We start from the raw sequence: 24,138 nt of genomic DNA on the forward strand, positions 1-24,138 counted from the left end.
CAAAATCAACAGAGAAAGAGAGAAATGATTAGAGCAAAAACACATCTACTAGAATTCTACTTGGCACACGCAGAGTCTGGTTTGTACTCGCTATTACCGTGAGTTATACATTTATGCCGAAGTATTACTGAATATGGGGGCAGCCTATGCAAAGCCACGGGTACTGCACTTGACAGGCAAAGTCAAAAAAAGCTCCCAGGGTGACTCTGACGCTACTCCATTTCCACCTTATATGCTGCCTGTAGGCGCCAGTCTTTTCTCTCTTGTCTCTGTAGTCCTTAGTAAACATCAGCACCCTTGCCTTTGTCTCCATCTGATTTGACGGCTCTACGTAAGAGAGCTGAAATCTCTACATCTTCTGCAGACTAGAGCCTCCTTAACCTCTTCGCTCTCTCATGCTTTCCCTCTCATGGGACTTGCCCTCTTAAGAAGGACCACCAGGCCCTTGATACTTACATCCCAAGACCACCAACCCCATGCAGTCCTCCTTCACACTCCGTCATGCTGAGACCCAGTGGTTATCGTCTGCGCTGCCCTCCTCTGCTGGCTCAGTGTTTTCTGGCACCAATTCCATGCCACCATCACTAACCTCCAACCAAACCTCTTGCTTCTCTCTCCCACTGAAATCCCAACTGTAGGCACAGGACAGTCGTTCAGAGCAAAAGCTAAGGAATCAGACTTCTGAATGTAAAGCTTTCTTATCTGTATAACCTCAGCCAAGTTATTGAATCCTCTGTGCCGCTCTTCGTTCCTCTGTAAAATGGGTATGATAATAGTTCTTACAGGCCACATGAAAGTTTGGTAAGAAGGGAAATCAGGCCCCAGGCACAGAAGGGTGACCTCTGTTTGATGAGAACTATGAATTTTTTTTTCAGACTCATAAACAACTCAGGAAATGTTTAGTGAACAAAGAGCATGTCTCTCCAGTTGCAACCACCATTTAGAGCTGATCTAACTCAGACAAAAAGACGAGAGTTTGCTGAACAAAAGGAATCATTCACTGAGGCCGTTCATGTATTTTTCAACTGGGGTCATTACACTATTACAAGACACCAACTGGGCTTCTGTTTTGAATAATATAAAGTTGAAAAACCCAACAATTTTTAAAAAGAGGGCTGTATGTTATGAAAGCCTGTCTCAAAAGAGCTGAATTGCTAGTTTTCTAAATCTGAAATTATAGGGATTTCTTCTTACGTTGTTAAGCGTTGCTACATGAGTGGAGGTTTGGAGTTAGAACTCCTGAATCACCAGCATCCACGAAACTCCCTCTGCTTCTACAGAGTGGCACAGCCTTACACATTCTTCTCTACTCTCCAAACACAGGTGCTTAAAACCTGTATGGATCCACTGTCTGGGAACCCACACTTTCCTGAGACCCTCCAAACGGAGTTTCCTGCCTTTTGGTCCTTGCCATCAACCAGCCCCACCCCTGGAACAGTGCAAGTCCCTCTTCTTGCCAGGTGGGTCTCTGGATACAAGTCCCAGAAAACAAACCTGCTGATCTCAGTCTACAGCAGCCCAGTATGCTCCAGCTTGGATAAAACTTAGCCGTGCCCCCGCCCCGACCAAAGACGAGGGGAAAATCTTCCTCCATTGCTCCCAACCTTCAGTGCATTCAGCTTTTGGGCCATGCTTTTGTTTCTCATTGCTCTGTGGGTCCTGGACTTAGAAATCTGTTTGTATCTGGTTTCTCCAGCTGCTGACCCAGCTTTCCCTCAAAGCCTCTGACTGAGACTCATGCTACTGGCTCTTTTGATGCAGTTCATTTCACCTTAGCAAACTCTGCTGGAGCTGCCAGCTGGAGTCCCACAAGGAAGCCAAGACTTGACCCTGGTCCTCAGACTCCTTCAAATACACCAGTGGATCTAATCTTCCATGTGTAGAAGACTTAGACAATAACTCACTTATTTTGGCCGTTCAGTAATACTTGTCCAAGCCTCTGTGTTGGCCAGTTCACTCAGCGTCATTCTTGGCTGTCAGCAGTCCAAACCCTTTATAACTTAAAGAGGCCCCTGGCTATAATCTGTGCCTCTATCTTGGCTAACCATAATATTTCCTAGGCCCAAGCCCCATCCCTCCACCCCTAAACAACTCTAACATTCAGTAATGTGTTTGTGAAAGGCCAATGGATAGTGCCACTGCTCACATGACAGAATCCATCCTCTGACTCCACATCTTTATCTAGGTAAGAAGCAAGTTCTATGCGTGCAAATGTCTCCAGACCCAGAGCTTCAGCTTCAGATGAGCCTTCTCAGTCTAAAGTCTGGCAAGCAATGCTACTCCTTCACAGATTTATTCACGGGAATATAGTGGAGAGATGGACGCCTACAAGAGTTTTTGAAGCAAATGTTAGCTAAACAAAAATTGGTACCAAAGACCCACTTCAACAGAATTAAGACAGCATGATGCACATAAATTAGATCAGATTGTGGCTAGTCTGTAACATCAGGAGAGGGCTAAGCCCAGAATCATTGGAGAAGCAGGTGTTAGAACACAAGGGAAGTATTTGGAGTCTGCCTGGGTTTATCTCTGGGGAGATGCTAAACTAAGTATCGTTTATGTAAGAGATGAGCTCAGATTTAGATTTAATAAAGGGAAAAGAGGCAATGAGGGAAGTAAAGTATGAGAAGAGAGAAGAGGCTCCACAGGAAGGAAGGAATGGAAACAACAATCAGGGCATGTTAATTTCTCTTTGAGGAAAAAAGGACAGTGGGGAGCAGGAAAAAAATGCTGGCATGAACTGTGTTAAAAAGTGCTGCCTAATAATCAACATTTGTATAGCAAATGTAATTTTTCAAAGCACCTCACCCACATTATCTCATTGAAATTCATAAAAAGTTTATGAAGTAAGCAAGAGTTGTAACTTTTCATTACCATTTTAGAAAGAAAAGATCGAGACTCAAGAAGGTTAAATGATCTCAGGGGTACAGTAAGACTTGCATTTCTAGCTCTCAGGCTCCAAAACCGGAAGTCTTTCAACTACATTGGTAGGTCCCAAACAATATTCTGGAAGTCGCCAAAATAAAGGTGCATTCTATGTAATTTCACATCCACAAAGTTCAAGATAGAAGGCAAATAAATGCTATGGTGATAGAAATGAGAACAGTGTTTTTCTAGAGGTGGTTGAGATGGATTGGGAGGGGACAAGAGGGAATTTGCTGTCCTATATCTTCATCAGGGTTTAGGCTACATGCATGTACACAGTTCTCAAAATCCATCAGGCTGTATATCTGGAGCTGTGCTTTTCCTGTGTGTCCATTTCACCTCAATGGAACAAAAATCAGTAACTGAATTATAGAGCCTATTAAGTTCAAGTTTTGAGACCTTAAAGTGTATGTTCATCCATCTCTAAGTGTTAAGTCTCTAGTTTATTTTGTCTAGAACCACTTCACAGAAAGCTCTTGAAACCATCCCCACAGCCGCGCTTTATGACAAAACCCAGGTTCAAACCATAAAAGTTAAACATGGCAGTTATTGTTCACATTTGAAATTTGCCAGTAGCATAATATATTCAAAATGCGTCAGGGGAGCAAGCCCAGTGAGGAACATTAACTGCCATGTTTTAAGAAGTTGTAAGTAATTAGATGCATTGCTTCACATGGCACAAATTGCTTTTGCTTGGGGGATACAGGGGAGAAAAGCTGCTACTCTCACTACAAATGGGTCCACATCCTTCCAATTACCTGGGCCCAGATTCCTACATTATAAATATTGGTTGCAGCTGACTAGCAGCTACCAGATACATCTTCTTTACCTGATTAGAAATGCCACAGTCCCCATCACTTCCCCCTACCATACACTAAAACTTCCTCACCTACTTAGGTTTACTGCCTAGCCCAGTGATTTTTTAAAATCTCAGAATCAAACTATGAATAAAGTGCAAAACAAAATACGAAGCTTTACAGATGAACTGAATAGTATTGATGATTCTTCTTGAGCAAAACCAATTGAACAATAGGCTATACTTACTCGCAGAGAAGGATTCCATTTTCTAACCCTGTCCGAAAATCTTTATCACCAAAACTTCTGCCGGTTACTTGCTGGAAAAAAGAGAGAGAGGGAGAGAGAGAGAGCATAAATTTTTCTTCTTTAATCAAGAATTTCAATGATTTTTTTTTTAATATTTAAGAGGCTTGAAATAACTGGTGGCATTCCAAGAATGGAGAAAATCTGTGAGGTCTGAATTTCTTTTCCATGTGTAGTTTGCAGAGATCAGCTAATCCTAAATGTAGACCATTATTTTGAAGCTTTTTCCTACCCAATTCCTTAAATTGTCTGTTCTTCCTGATAAGGGTGTTACTTTTAGGGTTTGGCCATGATAAGTCAAGGCCACAGCCTCAATCCACACACTTTCAAAAAAGCCTGCAGAAAGCACCACCTAAGGATAAAACATCTGTTTGTTAAAATATTATTGGGTTGGGGGGAGTAGTGGGGAAGATACAGACACCTATCCTCAAGAGACAAACATCAAGACAGGAATATTAAAGCCAATATCCATACTAACTTGGTGTGAAAGAGGAAAATAAAAGCTGGAAAGGAATGACTAACAACACAGGACTGATGACCATTCTTGATACCTCTGGCTCTCAGCAGCCCTTTGCCCTAGGCACCTAGGGCAATCATTTGTTCATTCAATAAGTATATATTGACTATCTAGAATATGCCAGGTAAATATGTATACTAAAAACCCTAAAGCAACCTTTAAAACAGCAAAATAAAAAGTTACAGTTAATAAGCTTAAAAAGGAAATAAAACGGAATCATAAAAAATACTCTTCACAATGAAAAAAGACAGAAAAAGAGGAAAAGAGAATACAGAACATATGGAATAAAAAGTAACTAACAACACAATAAACTTAAACCTAACCATATCAATAAGTACATTAAATATAAGTGGACTAAATATCCCCGATTAAAAGACAGACATTGTCATATTGGAAATAAAAAGTAAAACTGAACTATGTGGTGCCTAGGAGAAATGCACTTTAAAGATAAAGAGAGAAGTAGATTAAAGATAGAAGAAAAGAAAAAGATAATAACATGCTAATGCTAATTTTAAAAAGCTGGATATTAATATCAAAGAAAATTTTAGAAAAAATAATAATACCAAGGACAAAGAAAGTCATTTCATAATGACACAAGGTTTAGCTCATCAGGAAGGCATAAAAATCCTAAACATTTTTACATTTAATAAAAACTTCAAAATACATAAACCAAAAAAAGTCTGTGAAGAGAAATAGACAAATTCACAACTAGAGCCAGAAGTATGTTATCTCTCTTCCATAACTGATAGAACAAGTAGACAAAAAATCAATAAGGATATAGAAGACTTGAACAACACTGTCAACCAAATTGACTTAATTGACATTTCAACAATACTTCACCCTACAGTAGCAGAATACATATTTTTTTTCCTAAGTTCACAGTGAACATGTATTGAGACAGACCAATTTCTGGGTCTGTAAACAAGTCTCCACAAACTTAAAAGAATTCAATTCATAAAAAAGCATGTCATCTGGCCACAGTGGAATTAAATTTGAAATTAGTAACAGAAATATCTTAGGAAAAAAATCCCCAAATAATTTTAAACTAAGTGACACAATGTTAAACCTATTGATCAAAGAAGAAATAAAAAGAAATTAGAATATATTTTGTAGTGGAAGAATGTGACAAAGACACTAAAGCAGTATTTTGGGGAAATGTATAGCACAAAACACCTATATCAGAAAAAAAAAAATCTCAAATCAATAAATTCTACTTCTACCTTAAGCAAATTAAGCCCAAATTAGGGTAGAAAAAAAAAGGAAAAAAACTATATCAGTTGAAATCAATCAAACAGAAAACCAAAAAGCAATACAGAAAAAAATCAATGAAATGAAAAGTTACTTACTTGAGACCAATAAAATTAAGAAAACTTTAGCCAGATTGATACATCTTTGGCTAATAAAATCGACAACCTTTGGTTTTTAGCCAAAAAAGAAAGACACAACTTACCAACAACAGGAATGACACAGATGATATCATTACATATTTTATAGACATTAAAAGAATAATGGGGGTGCCTGGGTGGCTTAGTCGGTTGGGCGTCCGACTTCGGCTCAGGTCATGATCTCACAGTTTGTGAGTTTGAGCCCCGCACTGGGCTCTGTGCTGACAGCTTGGAGCCTGGAGCCTGTTTCGAATTCTGTGTCTCCTTCTCTCTCTTCCCCTCCCCCACTTGAGCCCTGTCTCTCTCTGTCTCTCAAAAATAAATAAACGTAAAAACAATTTTTTAATTAAAAAAATTAAGAGGGAACATTACAAATAAACTTATACTAATACATTCACCAACTTAGATGAACTAGAGAAATTTCTTGACACAATCAACCAAGTTCATTCAACAAAGAAATAGGTAACTTCCCCAAAAGAAAATGTCAGGCTCAGAAGGTTTACCTGGTAAATTACAACAACTATATAAGAAAAAAATAATGCAATTCTACACAAGCTATTCCAAGCAACTGAAGAGGAAAGCATACTTCTCAATTCATTCTATGAGACCAGCATTACCTGATTCCAAAACCAGACAAGAATATTATTACAAAATAGACAGATACACACACACACACACAAAATATGCCAACATGTTACCTCTTCATGGTGGAAAGCAGGTGTGATTTTTATTTTCTTCTTTAAATTTTCCCTATTTTCCTAAAACGTTGTACAATTAATACACACTACTAATCATCAGAAAATCCAACGTTGTTTGATGTCTGTTTTTTATTTTTTTAATATTTACTTATTTTTGAGAGAGAAACAGAGAGAGACAAAGCTCAAGCAGGGGAGGGGCAAAGAGACAGGGAGACACAGAATTCAAAGCAGGCTCCAGGTTCCGAGCTGTCAGCACAGAGTCCAAGGCAGGGCTCGAACCCACAAACTGCAGATCATGACTTGAGCTGAAGTCAGATACTTAACCCACTGAGCCACCCAGGTGCCCCTGTTGTTTGTATTTTAAAGAGCAGTCTGAGGAAACTAAGTGATCCCAACTTTTCCTTGTAAACCATAGTTCAAATTGTATTATTAAACATCCTCAGGGGCACCTGGGTGGCTCAGTCAGTTAAGCGGCCGACTTCAGCTCGGGTCATGATCTCGCGGTCCGTGAGTTCGAGCCCCGCATCGGGCTCTGTGCTGACAGCTCAAGAGCCTGCAGCCTGTTTCGGATTCTGTGTCTCCCTCTCTCTCTGACCCTCCCCCGTTCATGCTCTGTCTCTCTCTGTCTCAAAAATAAATAAACGTTAAAAAAAATTAAAAAAAAATTAAAAAAAAAAAACATCCTCATTGCCAATCCCACTAGAAAGGCAAATCACAAGTCAATAAAATGTATGCCTGAAGGAAAGAGGAAAGAAGGAAGGAAGGAAGGAAGAAAGGAAGGAAGGAAGGAAAGAAGGAAGAAGGAAGTCCTTTGTTAATATCTTCTCATTCTTATTTAAGGGATGGTGAGAAAATGTATAAAAAGTATTTTGTATTTACAGTTTGTAAATAAATAGGAAAGATGTCCTTTACAAAGCTAAGATTTTAAACACAGACTTTAAACAGTTTAGCATTTTCTTCCTGAATTCTAATTTATATTCTCAAAACACCACTAATATCTATAAAACTGACCCCTATTCACCAAGAAGTCATTAGAAAATTTTGAAAACATTTTCCCCCAGGTCTTTACATTTTTGTTAAATTATGTTCTAGCACAAATGGTGCTAACTAACAATGAAACCCAAGAGAATTTACCTACATCTATTACAGAATCTCTGGCCAAGATAACCCAGCCCCTTTCTATTTATTGAGCCATAATGACGGGCAGGGCCTAGAGAGAGAAATACAAATGAGACATGGTCACTGCATGCAGAAGGCTCACAGACTGCAGAGGAGAGCAGATATCTAAATTCATACCATAAATAGACAGTAACAGGACCATTAAGATTAGAAGAAAATATTGGTGGTCCATGGACCACCTAAAGTGCCCATGTGCCATTTAAAATTATATTGTATATGACATGTAGTCAGTGAAATATTGCAAGTAGATATGTTTAACAGTCCCAAGTCAGCCTGCTAATCCACATCCTCCAAGATGTAGTCTGATTAAATTCAGTTTCCTAGACTGCCAATTCTGGAGATGGGAACAAACGCCATGCATGTGGAGGAAGGTGATCATTTCTGCCTCTATTCTTTTGCTTCCTTCCTTGCTCCTGCGTCTACAGGTCCCAGCATAACCTTCTCACTGCTCTCCACTGACTTTAATGTCTCCCTTTCTTCCAGGGCCACGTTATTTAGTATAGAGGTGTCTAGATCTTTGTTGGGAGGGTCATCAGTGGAATAGACCCCAGAAATTCAACAAGGACCATGCCACTGAAGAGTTAGGTTCTTAGACTAGTAGCAGCAGCATCTTACCTGGAATTAACATTAGAAATACAGACTATCAGTCCTCCCATTCCTATAAGACCTACTTAATCAGAACCGCATCCAAAAAAGATCCCCATGATTCACATGCAAAGTAAAATTTACAAAGCCCTGAACTAGTATACAAAAGTAAGCCAACAGTTCAGAATCAGAAAAGGAGGACCTTCAACTGGAATCAGGATTTTGAATGAACTGTCTCAACAACGCCTCTCAGCAACATCTTTATCATGGGTTTACAATGCCACACATTTATTTTAACTCTAAAGACTAATTACTATTCCCTTAATGACAGCATAAGCCATTGCTATAAAAAACAATATGGCTGCCAAGATTCAACCACCATTACCAACAATCTGTGAGCAAGGTAAGGGAACAATAACCACCCAAACTCTTCACTAACCTTCCCACCTGGATTCCAACTGACTAAGGACTCTCAATAACCTCTCAGACAAGGTGCTGGCCAAGCCATGAGCTCCTTATGATTTTCCAAGGACACAGAGCAGGATGGGAAGATCTAGTAAAGTTCTTAAAGAGAACCTGAAATGGGGACCTGGGACATGGAGTGGGTGGTGAGAGAATCCAGGTTCAGGAGCATCCCAGGACTAGCAGTGGAAGAGCAACTTGAAATGTCAAGAGCACTTTATCATTTCCCCTAAATCCTGCTCTCCCCTCGCTGCTGATCCTCACCCATCTGATCAATTAATCCTTGCAGCTTCATCCTTGCAGTTGTTCAGCTTAGCAATGCTTGACCCTTACCTTTCATACCAATCACACCCACCAACAAATTCTGTTGATTTTCCCTCCAAAACTTATCGCGAATCCAACCACTTCTCACTGCTTCCATGCTACCACCTACTCCAAGCCACCATCATCTTATACCTGGATAAGTCCCTTACCTGGCTTCAGTGCTTCTACCTTGCCTCCCTTCCATCTATTCTCAATAGAGCAGCCAGAGGAATCCCATAAAGTTGGATCATGTCACCACTCCACTTAAAACCCCTCAATACCTCCTCATCTCACTCATAGTAAAAGCCAAAGTTCCTTCAGTTCCCTGAAGATATTCACCAGAAAAACAAGCAAACAAGCAACAACAACAAAAAACTGATAGGAGCACATGGGCCAAACCCTAGACACCACCATGACGTCAAGGGTGGCCATAATGAACATCTCCCCATTCAAAGAGATCCTCAGAAGCACTTATGGTGGCAGTTATATCCGCATCTACGTCCTGTGTGCGTTTCAGGAAAGCCCAATAACAGATTTCTTTCCTGCTTTATGGTTCAGGGTTAATTCGCTTTCATTACTAAGCAAAAGATTTGCTATTTACAGCAATGGAGGGACATGCTATAAATGTCAGATTAAAATACTCAATGAATGGATAACTTACCAGAACATTGATTGTTTTAAAGGAAAAGGAGCACTTTCATCTATCTTAGCAATTAAGCAAAAGCAGAAGCAAGAGGACATCACAATGTGTCATCACACTATTTTATGCACGTAATTATGTTTTTAATTTAATTTCATTTTTTTCCAATTATATTTAGTTCTTTTTTGAATTTTATTTTTTATTTTTTAAAATTTACATCCAAATTAGCATATAGTGCAACAATGATTTCAGGAGTAGATTCCTTAGTGCCCCTTACCCACTTAGCCCATGCCCCCTCCCACAACCCTTCCAGTACCCTCTGTTTGTTCTGCATATTTATGAGTCTCTTCTGTTTTGTCCCCCTCCCTGTTTTTATATTATTTTTATTTCCCTTCCCTTATGTGCATCTGTTTTGTCTCTTAAGGTCCTCATCTGAGTGAAGTCATATGATTTTTGTCTTTCTCTAATTTCACTTAGCATCATACTCTCCAGTTCCATCCATGTAGTTGCAAATGGCAAGATTTCATTCTTTTTGATTGCCAAGTAATACTCCATTGTATATATATACCACATCTTCTTTATCCACTCATCCATCGATGGACATTTGGGCTCTTTCCATACTTTGGCTATTGTTTATAGTGCTGCTATAAACATGGGGGTGCATGTGTCCCTTCGAAACAGCACACCTGTATCCCGTGGATAAATGCATAGTAGTGCAATTGCTGGGTCATAGGGTAGTTACATTTTTAATTTTTTGAGGAACCTCCATACTGTTTTCCAGAGTGGCCGCACCAGCTTGCATTGCCACCAACAATGCAAAAGAGATCCTCTTTCTCCACATCCTCGCCAACATGTGTTATTGCCTGAGTTGCTAATGTGAGCCATTCTGACAGGTGTAAGGTGGTATCTCATTGTGGTTTTGATTTGTATTTCCCTGATGATGAGTGATGCTGAGCATTTTTTCATGTGTCAGTTGGCCATCTGGATGTGTTTTTTGGAGAAGTGTCTACTCATGTCTTTTGCCCGTTTCTTCACTGGATTATTTGTTTTTTGGGTGTTGAGTTTGAGAAGTTATTTATAGATTTTTGGATTCTAACCCTTTATCTGATATGTCATTTGCAAATATCTTCTCCCATTCTGTCGGTTGCCTTTTAGTTTTGCTGATTGTTTCCTTCACTATATGCACGTAATTATTAAGTAAGCTCATCTGTATTTGATTTCCCTCTCATTGATCTAAAAGGTAATTATGTTTCTGAGTCTGTTCATGTCAATGGCACTACTCTAAACCATTCAAATAACTGAAATATGGAGGATTTAAAAAAAACAGTCTAATAAAAATCCACAGAACTTTATGGTGATATTTTTATGATGTGTTTATAATGTAACACGTTATATATCAAAATGCTACACTTTGCTAATGACTTTGTTACCACTGTTATTAATTGCCATGAATAGCCAAAGATTGCCAAGAATCAGTCTCCCAGCCTGATCATTACCATTTATACAAACTGTATTTCAGAAATGTTTTCATAACCTTCAGGGTTTTTTTTAAATGCAATCTGGTGGGTAAACTGAAGTCCACCAATAAACTGTAAGCCTGAAGAGGATTTTAGTATTCTTTAATGTTTTTTATTTATTTTTGACAAAGAGAGAGCACGAGCAGGGGAGAGGCAGAGAGACAGGGGACAGATCCAAAGTGGGCTCTGTGCTGAGAGCAGCAAGTCAATGCGGGGCTCGAACTCACAAACCATGAGATCATGACCTAAGCCGAAGTCTGATGCTCAACCAACTGAGCCACCTAGGTGCCCCAATGAAGAAGATTTTAAATAAATGTTGGAAACTCTATTATAATGATCTTAAGAGGAGATTCTATTGGCTGACAAATAATGGTCCCTGGATTCAAGCAATTGAAGAAAATACAGAATTTAATATAGATTGACTTAACTTTTGAAAACCATGGATATTTTCTCTAAATTGCTGTACAAAAACAGGTACATTTGATATTACATTATTATTTTGTTTATTGTCCAGCTCCACCCAGTCAGGTGAGAATGGGAAATTTTCTTTGTTCTCTTCACTTTTGCATACTCTGTGCCTAGAAAAGTACTTGGCTCACAGTAGGTACTCAATAAATATTTGTTGAAATAATAATAATAAAAAAAGGTATGCTTTCAGAAGGTAGTGATTTCCTACTATAAACAGTAAATGAAAAATAATACCTCTTTAAAATTCACCAAAGAAGATTATCTGTGGCTTATTATGTTCCCTTGTCTTCTGATCATATTTGACTTATTTAATAAAAAAGGACATTTCTGCATATTTTCACACTTAAATTGCAAAATAAAACAGTACAGAACTGCTCTTATTTTTCACATTTACTGAGAAACAAATCCGCTGCTATTTCCGTCTCCTTTGTGGGGTTGCTAGAAAAATCAAACCAAGTTTCTATGGGAACTCTTCATAAACAATCATAAGTCATATTCCTCTGAACCAGAATTAGCAGCCAACCAATCAATCATCTACTGAATACCTATTTCATCCCAGGCAAAGTAATAGGTGTGTGTGTGAAACCAAAATAACAAGCTCTGTACCCTACCCAGTAAGAGTCCACAATCCAAGGGGAAAGATCAAACAGTATAGTAGGTGTTGGAAGAGAAATATGGACACAGCTCTGCAAGACCAGAGAGGAAGCAATTAACACAAATTGCACAACTAAAGGAATAGTTGAAGGATAACAGTTCACCTTCACATACTAACTACCGTATCACATCCCTCTCTGTTCTAGATGCTCACCAAATATTATTTTATGTAATCCTCATAACAACCCAGTAAGGTGGATCCTAGGACTATTACCATTTTAAAGTCAAGGAAACCTAGACACAGAGAGGTTAAGTAAGTTGCCCAAGGACACAAATCTACTAAATAGGAGAGCCAGGATCGAACCCTGGTAGTGTGACTGCAGAGTTCATGTTCCTAAGCACAATTCTGTGCAGTATCTGAGCAAAGGAATGAACTCTCTCTGCCTAAGACAGTCAAGGAAAACCTTTGAGGAGTTGACATTTGAGTTGGTCCTGAAGGATAAGAGGGATTCTCCAAAGTATGAAGATGAAGTGGGACCCTCCAGGCAGACACAAAGACTTGTATGGGTTTCTTTGAGCAAAGAGGAAAAGTTCTAAGGGCTGACCACAGGAGGGAGGCAGGTGGGGAGGGGCGGGGTGGTAGAACATGACGTGCCAGAGTGAGCATGGCCCAGACAGTAAAGGATCTACGTGTTACAATTATGGGTTGTACTCGATCCTGAAACAAAAGAGATACCCCTGAAACAAAAGAAGACGAAGGCAAGGGTGCGGTTCTTTGGCAGTCATTCTCCCCATTTCCCACTAATTCTCCATTCCCAAAGAGACAGTCCCAAAATGACATTTTGCTTGTTGCTCTCAATTACTTCCTTGCAGATTCTACCACCCCCATTTAATATAGAATGGCTTTGCTTTTGGAATCACAGTGCGATGGAAACCATCTGGCCAGACCTCCTTTAGGACCACTGCTTCCAGCCTCCCACACATCCCTTTATATACAGTACCTACACCTACCTTTTCATCCTTTCCTCAAAAGGAAGAAATCTACCTTCTCTTTCCTCTATCCAGGCTCTGGATGCCATCCCTCCCCTTCCCCAGGTGCTTACCTTACCCCTTGGTCCACAGCATTCTTTACCTCCCTGCTGGTTGAATGAGTTCCCTCTTCTCCTAAGAACGCTAATTCAATCTAGCCCCATCAACTATCCTGTTTTTCACAGTCCAAACTCCCTGTAAGAGTATCCAGTACCCATTGCCCTTATCATCATAGCTCAGGTGCCTACAAGCTGCCCACGTTTAATTCACCGAAAATTCTTAGAGGGTTGAGTTGAGACTCACGAGTCTGACCCTGAGCTCCACAAGCACAAGCTAAATCATAAGTAGATTAATGAACTTCTTTTAATCCTCAGCTCTCCTACTTATGAAATGATACTTATACCTACTCCAAAGGTTTTCAGGAAGAGTAAGTGAATTAGTGTATGTCAAACCCTTCCCACAGTACCTGACCCACAGCAAGAGTTTGGTCAATCTCATTGTTAGTATTGGCAACAATACTAGAATAAGATCACATTATTGACTTCTCTTTTTCCAATACTCTTTACAGGTCTTTCCTCCCTGATCTTAATTGATGCCATGGTATACTGGTTCTCCTCTTAAATTCTAGTATTACCATACTGTCTGATCCACTGAGACATTTGCTCTGCTGATGCGCATGAAGGCCCCAGCACCATGACAGTCAACCACTCACCCCTGTTTGGATCACTTGCATGTTCTAGGCTTTTCCACAACCAGACACTCCTGCTTTTCTTTCTACCTCAGTAGAAAGTAAGCATTTCAGTAAATACCCCTTCACTGTGGCCTTACATACATGTACCTCATTCATCTCCTACCTGTACAACATGGTTCTTTTTCTCCTTTCTTCACACTGCCTTTTTCTCTCTCTCTCTAGCCACACATTCCCTTCCCTGGGTAGCCCCATGCCTTTAAATACGTCACACACAATAACTCATAAACTGTTATGAGTTTAAATATCCCCCCCTTTAAATATCTTGCATATCCTAACTCACACACTTTCCTAGGTGGTACTGACCCTTCCCCCTTGAAGTCAAAATGAAATCATCCAATTTCTTACTTGACTTCTCCACTTGGGTACCTAATGAACAAGATCAAAAGAAAATTTGTGATGTGTGTCCCCTGGTCCAACCTGTTCTACTCCTGGTCTCTTCCATATCAAGGGAAGGCACCACCATCTCCCATCCCTAAGAACACAGAGATGCATTTAAACCATCAAGAAGGGCAATGCTTCTCCCTCTAAATGTACTTTATGCCTGCTCTTTCCCCTCATCTCTACACCACCACACCAGCCCAAGCCTCCACTGAGTCTCCTCAAGATAACAACAGCAGCCACTGCCGTGGTCTCTCTGCTCCCACTGTGTGTGGCCCTTCTGCAAACCGCCTCCCATGCAGCACCCAGGAATCTTTCTATAGATCCATCCTGTGTCCCTTCTCATTACCCAGAATAAGTCCAAGTCATATACACAACCCCTTCATTTTACGTTTAAGAAAAGTACCATCCTGCAAATTAAGTGACTTGCTCAAGATCATACAGCTAGCTATCAGCAAGGATGAGACTAGAATCAGGCCTTCCTTCACCCAGGCCAGGGTTTCACTGCCTCATCACACTGCCTTCTGAAGGCACTTCTTGTGACACTTACACTGCCATACTCTCTTTAATAACAATAGCTTCTTATATCCATTCGGTTTGAGTTGGCAAAGAAACAGCACAGAAGTCCAGGCCTGAGATTATTTAATCAACATTATCAGACCATGATCCTCTCCAGCACTAGATCTGAGTGCTTAATACTGAGGATAATAAAATGCAATCTGCAGAATCCATTTATATTTTCATCATGTCATCAGAAAACCAGAAGGCGCTGTTTATAGCCACAGATTGACAGACTCCACTAAAAAAAATACATAATTAAGAATACAGGCAATGCTCAAAAGCACCCTGGGAGCATTAAATCCTCTGATCTAGCCATTGTATGCTTTAGACACAGAAAATGGGTCAGTCCGGGAACATGTGAGTGGGTTTAGCAGTAACTGTGTTTGCACATCCTCAAGTTGTTCTTGCCTTACAAAGACACAGAACAGAAGCTGCAAAGGAAAACAACACTCAAAGTGAGCTTTAACACAACAGAAAGTGTTAGTGACTGATTTGAGAGCAAAGAGGAAGAAGAGTCCAGAGAGAAAATGGCTAGTGGAGGGCTTCTGGGCTATGTGTGTTGTCTCCATTTCAAAGGGCAGAGGCATGCTTCAGCCATGGTGTTATTTTTACCTGGCTATCATGTTTAGTTCCTTAAATAAATACTTCAGTTCTAGGCTAATTTTGGTAAATCAGTGTATGTAACTGTCATCTAGTGCTCAGCACAGTGAAGTATAAAACCTCTGAATTAGGCGAAGCTGGGTCCAAATTTCAGGTCTGACACTCAGGAGTTACGTGACACTGGACAAATGGCTTAATTTCTCAGACCTGCTCTCGTCTTTTTTTTTTCTTTTTTTTTTTTTTAATTTTTTTTCTTAACGTTTTTTTAATTTATTTTTGAGACAGAGAGAGACAGAGCATGACCAGGGGAGGGGCAGAGAGAGAGGGAGACACAGAATCGGAAGCAGGCTCCAGGCTCTGAGCCATCAGCACAGAGCCCAATGCGGGGCTCGAACTCACAGACTGTGAGATCATGACCTGAGCCGAAGTCGGACACTCAACCGACTGAGCCAGCCAGGCGCCCCAGCTCTCTTGTCTTTAAAAGACAGTTGCAGGAGCCTGTTATAAATCATAAGTGAAAACCATCTAGTAGGATATTTAATGCTGATCAGAAGTTCTATTACTTTTTTTCTCCAAGCTTTATATCTAAGGAGGAAAGAAACCCACAATTTAAGTGTCTAAATCAAGTGGTTGCAATTTTTGTTCAGAAACAGTACTCAGGAGAAAGTGAATATCGCTGGGGCAGACCAGCCATTCATTGGTAGATGGATCTGGGTTTGTAGGTGCTGGGTACAAAATCACACAGGGAAGTCAATGTGCTAACTTCCTATACACATGGTTTGGATTAAATGACACCATGAGAAAACAATTGTGCAAATCCAGAATATGATAATTTTATAAGAAAATTGACCTTCAAAAAGCCAGTATCATGAAGAAAGGGGAGGGTTGCTATTACAAAATAAGAGACTTAAGGTACAACCAACTGCATTATTTGCTCTTTAAGGAAATCCTAGTTTATTATTTTTAATGTTCATTCATTTTTGAGAGACAGAGAGAGAGAGAGACAAAGAGAGAGAGAGAGAGCATGCACAAGCAGGGGAGGGGCAGAAAGAGAGGGAGTCGCAGAATCCGAAGCAGGCTCCAGGCTCTGAGATGTCAGCACAGAGCCTGATGCGGGGCTCGAACACACAGATGGCGAGATCATGACCTGAGCTGAAGTCAGACGCCCAACCAACTGAGCCACCCAGGTGCCCCAAAGGGAATCCTAGTTTAAAAGAAACTTTATAGAAGACATTTTGGGTACAACCAGGGAAATCTGAATACATACCGGTGACCTGATAATACTAGGGCATTACTCCACTTTATTAAGACTGACAGTGGCCTGGTTATGGAGGAGACTGTTATTACACTTTGGAGACACACACTAAAGTATTTAGAGGGAAAGAGCGTTGATGCCTGCAATTCATTTTGAAATGGTTGAAAAAATAGTTGGGGTATGTGTGAAAGTATGTGTGTATGTGTGTATAAGAGGTAATACAGAATATGTTTGCAATCATTGAAACTAGGTGTAGTTACATGGGTTTCTTTGAACTTATCTATCTTCTTCCCTCCCTCCCCCTTCCTTCCTTCCTTTCTTCCTCCCTCCCTCCCTTCCTTCCTTCCTTCCTTCCTTCCTTCCTTCCTTCCTTCCTTCTTTTCCTTCTTTCAAATGTTTCAAAAATATTCGTAACAAAATGTTGTCTGGGACTAGGACTGAAAGTCATTAAGCAGTGCCCACAGAGTACTCAGGTCAACAACCTGACCAGTGCTTCCTCCATTCATTCATTCACTCATTCATTTCCCTGGAGCACTTTCTCTTATCTCTACACTGATGACAGTCACTTACCAGTTCACTCTTGGTGATTTCATTTATATTCAACCCACTCCCTCACCGGCTCACTACACAGAAATGGCGCTTGCCAGCCGTCAAATCAATGACGTGAGCACTGAGGATGGGAAGGAAAGAGAGGTCAAGCCCCTTGGCTTCCTGATTTGGGGAGGAGAACTAGAACCAGAGGCCCTGCCAAGTACACACAGTCCTGTGACAGTTGTAGAGCTGTGTGAAGAACTGATCGATTTCACCATTTGATATTCTAATAAATGAATACTTTTTAGCTAAGAATCCAAAGTAACCACAAAACTGCTGTACTTCACCAGTACTTGGCATTTAAAAAGGCATCTAAGTTAGAAAACTACCAGAATTCACCCAAACAAGTTATTAGATTACTAAATGAAAATAAAACATGGTGAAAAAGAATGAGATCTTGCCACTTGAGACAACGTGGATGGACCTAGAGGGCATTATGCTAAGGGAAAGAAGTCAGACAGAAAGACAAATACCATATGATTTCACTTACATGTGAAATATAAAAAACCAAGCAAATGAACCACAAACAAACAGAAAAGAAAAACCCAGACTCTTAAATACAGACAACAAACTGATGGTATCCAGTTGGGGAGCAGAGTAGGGGAAATGGGTGAAATAAATAAAAGGGATTAAGAGATACAAACTTGTGGTTATAAAATAAATAAGTCACAGAGGCGAAAAGCACGGCATACGGAATATAATAAATAATACTGTAATAATGTTGTATTGTGACAAATGGTGACCACACTTATGATGAGCATGCCTATCGTGAGTAATGTATAGAAATGTCCAATCAATACGTTGCACACTTGAAACTAAGATACCATTGTATGTTAATTATACTTTACAAAATGATGAAATGCTCATTATACAGATAGGATGACCACACAAATAGCCTATCCTTTGAGAAGTTTGTATGGCTTGGGCAACACAACTATGAAGAAAAGTAAGAAAGTGACCAAGATAAATGTCAAGAGCCATCTCACTGGGGAGAGCCCAGGAAGGGCTTCCAAGATGGCAAAATTCTACTCCTTGATTTGGATCTACTTCTTGACACAGGGATTCCAAGACTGTTCATCTTCAATAATTAACTGAGCTCTGTGTTTGTGTCATGTGGTTTTCTATAATTATGCTACATTTTACAATTTAAAATATTTTAATTTTTTTGTTTATTTGTTTGAGAGAGACAGAGACAGTGTGAGCAGGGAGGGGCAGAGAAAGAGAGAGAGAGAGAGAATCCCAAGTAGGCTCTGCACCGTCAGCACAGAGCCCAAAGTGGGGCTCAAACTCATGAAACCATGAGATCATGACCTGAGCTGAAATGGACACTTAACTGACTGAGCCACCCAGGCGCCCCTACAATTTAAAAGATTTTAAAAGGGAATACGTAGGCCAACCTCCATCATGACTCAACCTCATTTCTTTTTTCTCTGTTTAGTAACTAAAGCTATTTTCCATTTGGTTTTACTTAGAGAATTTTGGAGTGGGAAAGTGCCACTTTCCAAAGGTTTTTCACTCAAATGAAGCATACCTCCATGTAATAATATTCCTCAAGTTCACTGTTAAAATGGTGGCTGGGATCTACACATGCTCTCTGCATAGTATATTTTTAAAAAAAATATTTGGATATCAGACAAAGGAGCCAAAGTACTGTTTAGCTTTGACAAATAAAAGATACATCATCTTCTGCAAATTTGCCATGGGAATGGCTCTAGGCAGGCACTTGGTGTTGGGAATGGCCACAGCGCCCCTCACTCCCATCTTATATCAATGGCACTTTTGTTTGAATCACACAGTTGTCTAGTGACACCTACTCAGCGTTGGTAGGAGGCCAAAAGTCAAGACAACAGGGTTCTAGTCACAGGTCTGCCAATAACCAACAGCTTCTAGCAAATCACTTCACTTCTCTAAGTCCAAGACAGCCCTGCACAAATCTATAGGCTTTCTGAACCCTCTTCCACCCTACCCTCTCACCTTGAAATTTAACAGCATCTTTTACTGAACCCTAACTGACTCGTGTACTCCTCATCTCCCCATGGCTGGTTACACAGGTTGTGCCCTGGACAAGGGTGCCCAGCCGAGGAGACAAGTTGAGGGTAAGAACCAGCCTGGGCTCTCTTTATCAAACCACACCAACTCTTCTGAAGGGAAAGTCACGTTTTCCAAATACACAAAAAAGCCACTGTCTGTACCCAAACTCATACATTCTACCCTCAGATGTGTTTCTGAGTTTATATAAAATTGCTCAAGGGAATCTCAGATATAAGTACTATTATTATCCTTGTTATCCAGGTGAAGAAACTGAAGTAAAGACCAGTAAGTAATTTGTCCAATTTCATATGGCTGGTAGGTGGCAGAGTCCAGACTCTAAGCTGGGTGGTCTGGCTCCTGACCCATGTTCCTACACAGCACGCTATGCTTCCTAAATACATCTGTATCCCTGTGATTTTCCCCTATTATCAGTTCAGTTGTAAACTATTCCTAAAGATCTGACTTCTCACTGCCTGTGCCACCTTCTTTTCCTTAAACTATGACATAAGAAAATAAGCCCCCAAATCCAGAAGAATGTCAAACTGTCTGTGCATTTGCTATCAATTCACTCACCACCATGGGGATAAAAAAATAACAACCTGTGATGTCACTGCATTTTTATCTCTGTATGTAAAGAATCATCACAAATAGCCAAAGAATCCAAACTGAAATAACCCTGTACACAATTTGACTCCCTATGGAATGAAAAATAAATATCCATTAATGGAGAATGGAGGGGATGAGAAGGAAGGAAGACAAGATGCCTCATTTAAGACCATTAGGCATTTCTACAACAAAATATTTCCCTATCTTCCTCTGGTTCTTTAAACTTACAAATAATGTATTATGGCAGGAAATCTGTTCTTTTGGCTGATTTGTGATGAAGACAGCAGGTGGTAATCCCAGCCCACTAAAATGTCATTCATCATGGGGCCTCATGACACCTCAGTGTAATGGCAGCCCCAGACTGAGGAAGCAGCTGCCATCTTGGCATCCAGGGAAGCAAACGTTGCTCAGGTTGTGTATTTAGCTCTCCTTACCTCTTCCTGCACAAATAATGTGCACGTCAACAAGGAAGGAGTCCTGTCTTCAGGGTGTTACAAAGAAAATAGGGTAACACAGGACTACTACAGGGAAATTCAAGAAAAAAACAAGAAGACTATTCTTTGTAAACTCAACAGGTGAGAGCCATGTTTAACCAAAAATGAAACAAAAGCAACAATGAGAACTTCTGCCCACACGTCATCTTGGAAAACATGAACCAAAACAGTGGGGAGAGGAAGAAATGAGAAGAGGTTTAAAGGGTAACTCTGTTATTATTAGAACTTGTGCTATGTTCTAAGAGGTCCTTGATTAGATTTTTAAAACCTTTTATAATCGAGATGTCCTCAGAGATGGCCTAGAACCAATACCGTTCTGCTAAATGCTTAACCATGGGTTCATGGGGGTAGAGGGGGAAGCCCTGATGTGTGGCATTTGCCAGTCTCCATGGTGTAAAAATGCCCACCACTGTCAAGTTCAAACTCAACCTGATGTCACTGAACACAGAGAGGAGCAGATACACACAGTCTTCTCTCCTGAGCCATATAAGCTGGCTCTGAAATACCACTGCAAAATTGCAATCCATATTACATAGACACGATGAGGCTAAGAGTTAAATACAATATTTCAAATGTATTACAATTTCTAAATATCCATGATATTGGAGAATTTATCAAATAATAATTGAAAACAAAGCATATGACCACATAAAAATGTAAATGCTTCTAAACTTGCATGTACTCCTCTGTGTAAATAGTCAACATCTTACAGAACACGCAACTATTATGACAATACAAGCCTATTAATCTCTTTAGACAGCTGCTTCCAGTTTACTGGCTACTAGGGAAGCAACAGAAAGCAAAGCAAAAGGTCTCTACTAAATTCCCGAAAATTGGAGCAGTAGCAACAATCCAAAGAATAGGCCTTTTGCAAACATTTGAAATCAAATATAAAAACTTTACTTTTGTTCTCCTGAAGTAAATGTTTCTGAGATATGGAATACAGCTCAGGTCCTCAAAAGTTTCCATGCTCTCTAGTCCTAAATTTGAAGACACGGCTCCTCCTTTTATAGGAGAGCCAAGAATTATAAGCAAAGCTGGTAGCTGTTCCCAGATCCATTCTAGCATATAGCGACAAAATTTTTAACTAAATTTGTGGATATTTACCAGGATGTAATACCCTTACAGAGGACAAACACACATCCCACCTCCAACTTAAGAACAGAAACTATCGAACAAAAGCTTTGACCACACTGCTAGGGAGGCGATCGGAACGAGCAGTGCTATTTCGCCCCTGATGGACACAGAGGGCTGCTGTCTGTAGAAGGAAGGAGGGAGGACGAATGCTATTTCCAACAATCAACAGCTCTGTTCTTTCTTCTTCTTCTTCTTCTTCTTCTTCTTCTTCTTCTTCTTCTTCTTCTTCTTCTTTTTTAATTGCTAGAACACCTGCTGCCTCAGTCTCTTTAGCCTCATCCATTATGCAACACGTTGGCGGTGATGGGACCGGTATATGCCACTGCACACAATGACAAACCTGATGAAAGACAAGGGAGCGGACCCAACATCTCAAAGAATACACAGCAAAGAGCCCACACGTGTCCTCTCCCCGCTCTTGGTACTGGACGGCCCTTCAAAGACCTACTCACCAAAATGTATTGAGTTGTCGTTTTATGGCACAGGGTGGAGTTAAAATGCCAAGACAATACTTGATCTTCACATCATGTCTTTAGGGGCATTAAATTATTATTTCATGGGGATTGGCCTTCACATTTACTCTTTGGCCTACCCAAGAGAGGAAATACTTAACAGAAGCATTTCCCGGTGTCCCACAGTATCCTAATTCCACAGGATGTTAAGGGATGTGATGTGGAAAAAAGGCTCCATGGTCAAGTAAGTTTGAGGAACACTGTGTTTAACAACAACAACAAAAAACACTATGTGTTTTTTTTCAACTTTGGGCTTCTCAGAGCTCAAACATTAGTAACAGACTAATGTGCACAGACATTCTCCAGTGGGGAATAACATAGCACTTCCCAATCCATCTACCCAAGACCTCTTTTTGAGAAAAGTCTCTGGTGAGTGGAACCATAAGAAAGTCTGGCTTTCTGCAGAGCTGGCTAACTCTTGGCCTGGGGGACTAAATAGGGCCTCACACATGTTGTTTGGCCTTCGTCATATTGTATCACCTGGTCACCTGGTTTTTAAAAATTTGAAAAAGCCACCAAAATTAAAAAATCAGAAGTGCTGATACTTAAACAACAACAAAGGGTCTTTATTGCTTCTCCTAAAAAAAAAAAAAAAAAAAAACTGGACTAATGGAACATGCTGTGCCCACAGACTTGCTTTCTCTGTGCAGAATATTTTAAACCATAAAGGAGGGGCGCCTGGGTGGCGCAGTCGGTTAAGCGTCCGACTTCAGCCAGGTCACGATCTCACGGTCCGTGAGTTCGAGCCCCGCGTCGGGCTCTGGGCTGATGGCTCAGAACCTGGAGCCTGTTTCCGATTCTGTGTCTCCCTCTCTCTCTGCCCCTCCCCCGTTCATGCTCTGTCTCTCTCTGTCCCAAAAATAAATAAACGTTGAAAAAAAATAAAAATAAATAAAAATAAAAAAAAATAAACCATAAAGGAATTTTTTTAAAAAAAACTGTATATGGCATCCAGGTTGGGGCAAAGTTAAGGAAAGAAAAATTACAAGTGCGCTTGCATATAAATGTTCAGAGAAGTGAAACAAAGCGAGTGAGAATGGGATGGTAAAGAGGTCTTCTGAAAAGAGGGATGAGCTCAGATGGGCAGGAAGAAAGGGGGGATATATGCAGAAAGGAAGGTCCAAGAACACAAGCACAGGGCTGGGATCAGAAAATCATAAAAACAGATCACAGACTGCCTCAAATTAGAGACACGAAACACACATGTTTGATTTAAATTTGCAATTTAATCGAGGAACTCAGCAGTCAGGAATTTTAATAATTAAGTAGCTCTGAGCCATACATAGGGTCAAATCAAGCCTTTTGGCCATTAAACCCAATCTCTAAGAGGATAAACACCAGATATTTCTGAGATATATGACTAAGTAATTCCCCAAACAATTTCCATCAAATGCCAGGTGCAAAAGCAATCACATCAAAATCCTCTCCAGTTCCACAGACCTGGGATAGCAGGGCCTCCAAGAACCAGTGAACCAGTCGAAAATAATTCTGGAACTTCAGAGATCCTGTTACTGAGAAGCAGAAATAGATTTTCAAGTGCTCACTTTGAAATATTAAGCACTGTTCCACCCAGATCTTTCCACCATCCTAGAACATTTATTAAAAACCAGTTCAAAGTGAGTCAGCTTCTAAAATAAAGCTCCACCTTGCCTCAAGTCACGATGCATAGTAGTTTAACTTCACCACAATGTGATAAGCACAGTCTAAAAAGCAAAACAAAAAAATACAAAAGTACTTTCTTATTAGGAAGTTAGATCTAACATGATAGGAGCTCAAAACGTGTTTCTCACTATGAATTAAGATCTAACTGTTGCTGTTC

General features: G+C 40.2%; 1 protein-coding gene across 8 annotated transcripts in view; it reads right to left on the bottom strand.

Moving 5' to 3' along the window:
- Window positions 1-24,138, bottom strand: part of LIMCH1 (LIM and calponin homology domains 1) — a 330,658-nt gene that overhangs the window by 198,488 nt on the left and 108,032 nt on the right. For all 8 annotated transcript variants that reach the window (XM_045474223.1, XM_045474232.1, XM_045474227.1 and 5 more), the window contains exon 2: window positions 3,970-4,040. In XM_045474223.1, coding sequence (XP_045330179.1) covers window positions 3,970-4,040 — 71 coding nt within the window. The remainder of the gene's footprint in view (window positions 1-3,969; window positions 4,041-24,138) is intronic.

The sequence above is a fragment of the Leopardus geoffroyi genome, chromosome B1 (assembly GCF_018350155.1).
Source record: "Leopardus geoffroyi isolate Oge1 chromosome B1, O.geoffroyi_Oge1_pat1.0, whole genome shotgun sequence".
Lineage (NCBI taxonomy): Eukaryota > Metazoa > Chordata > Mammalia > Carnivora > Felidae > Leopardus > Leopardus geoffroyi.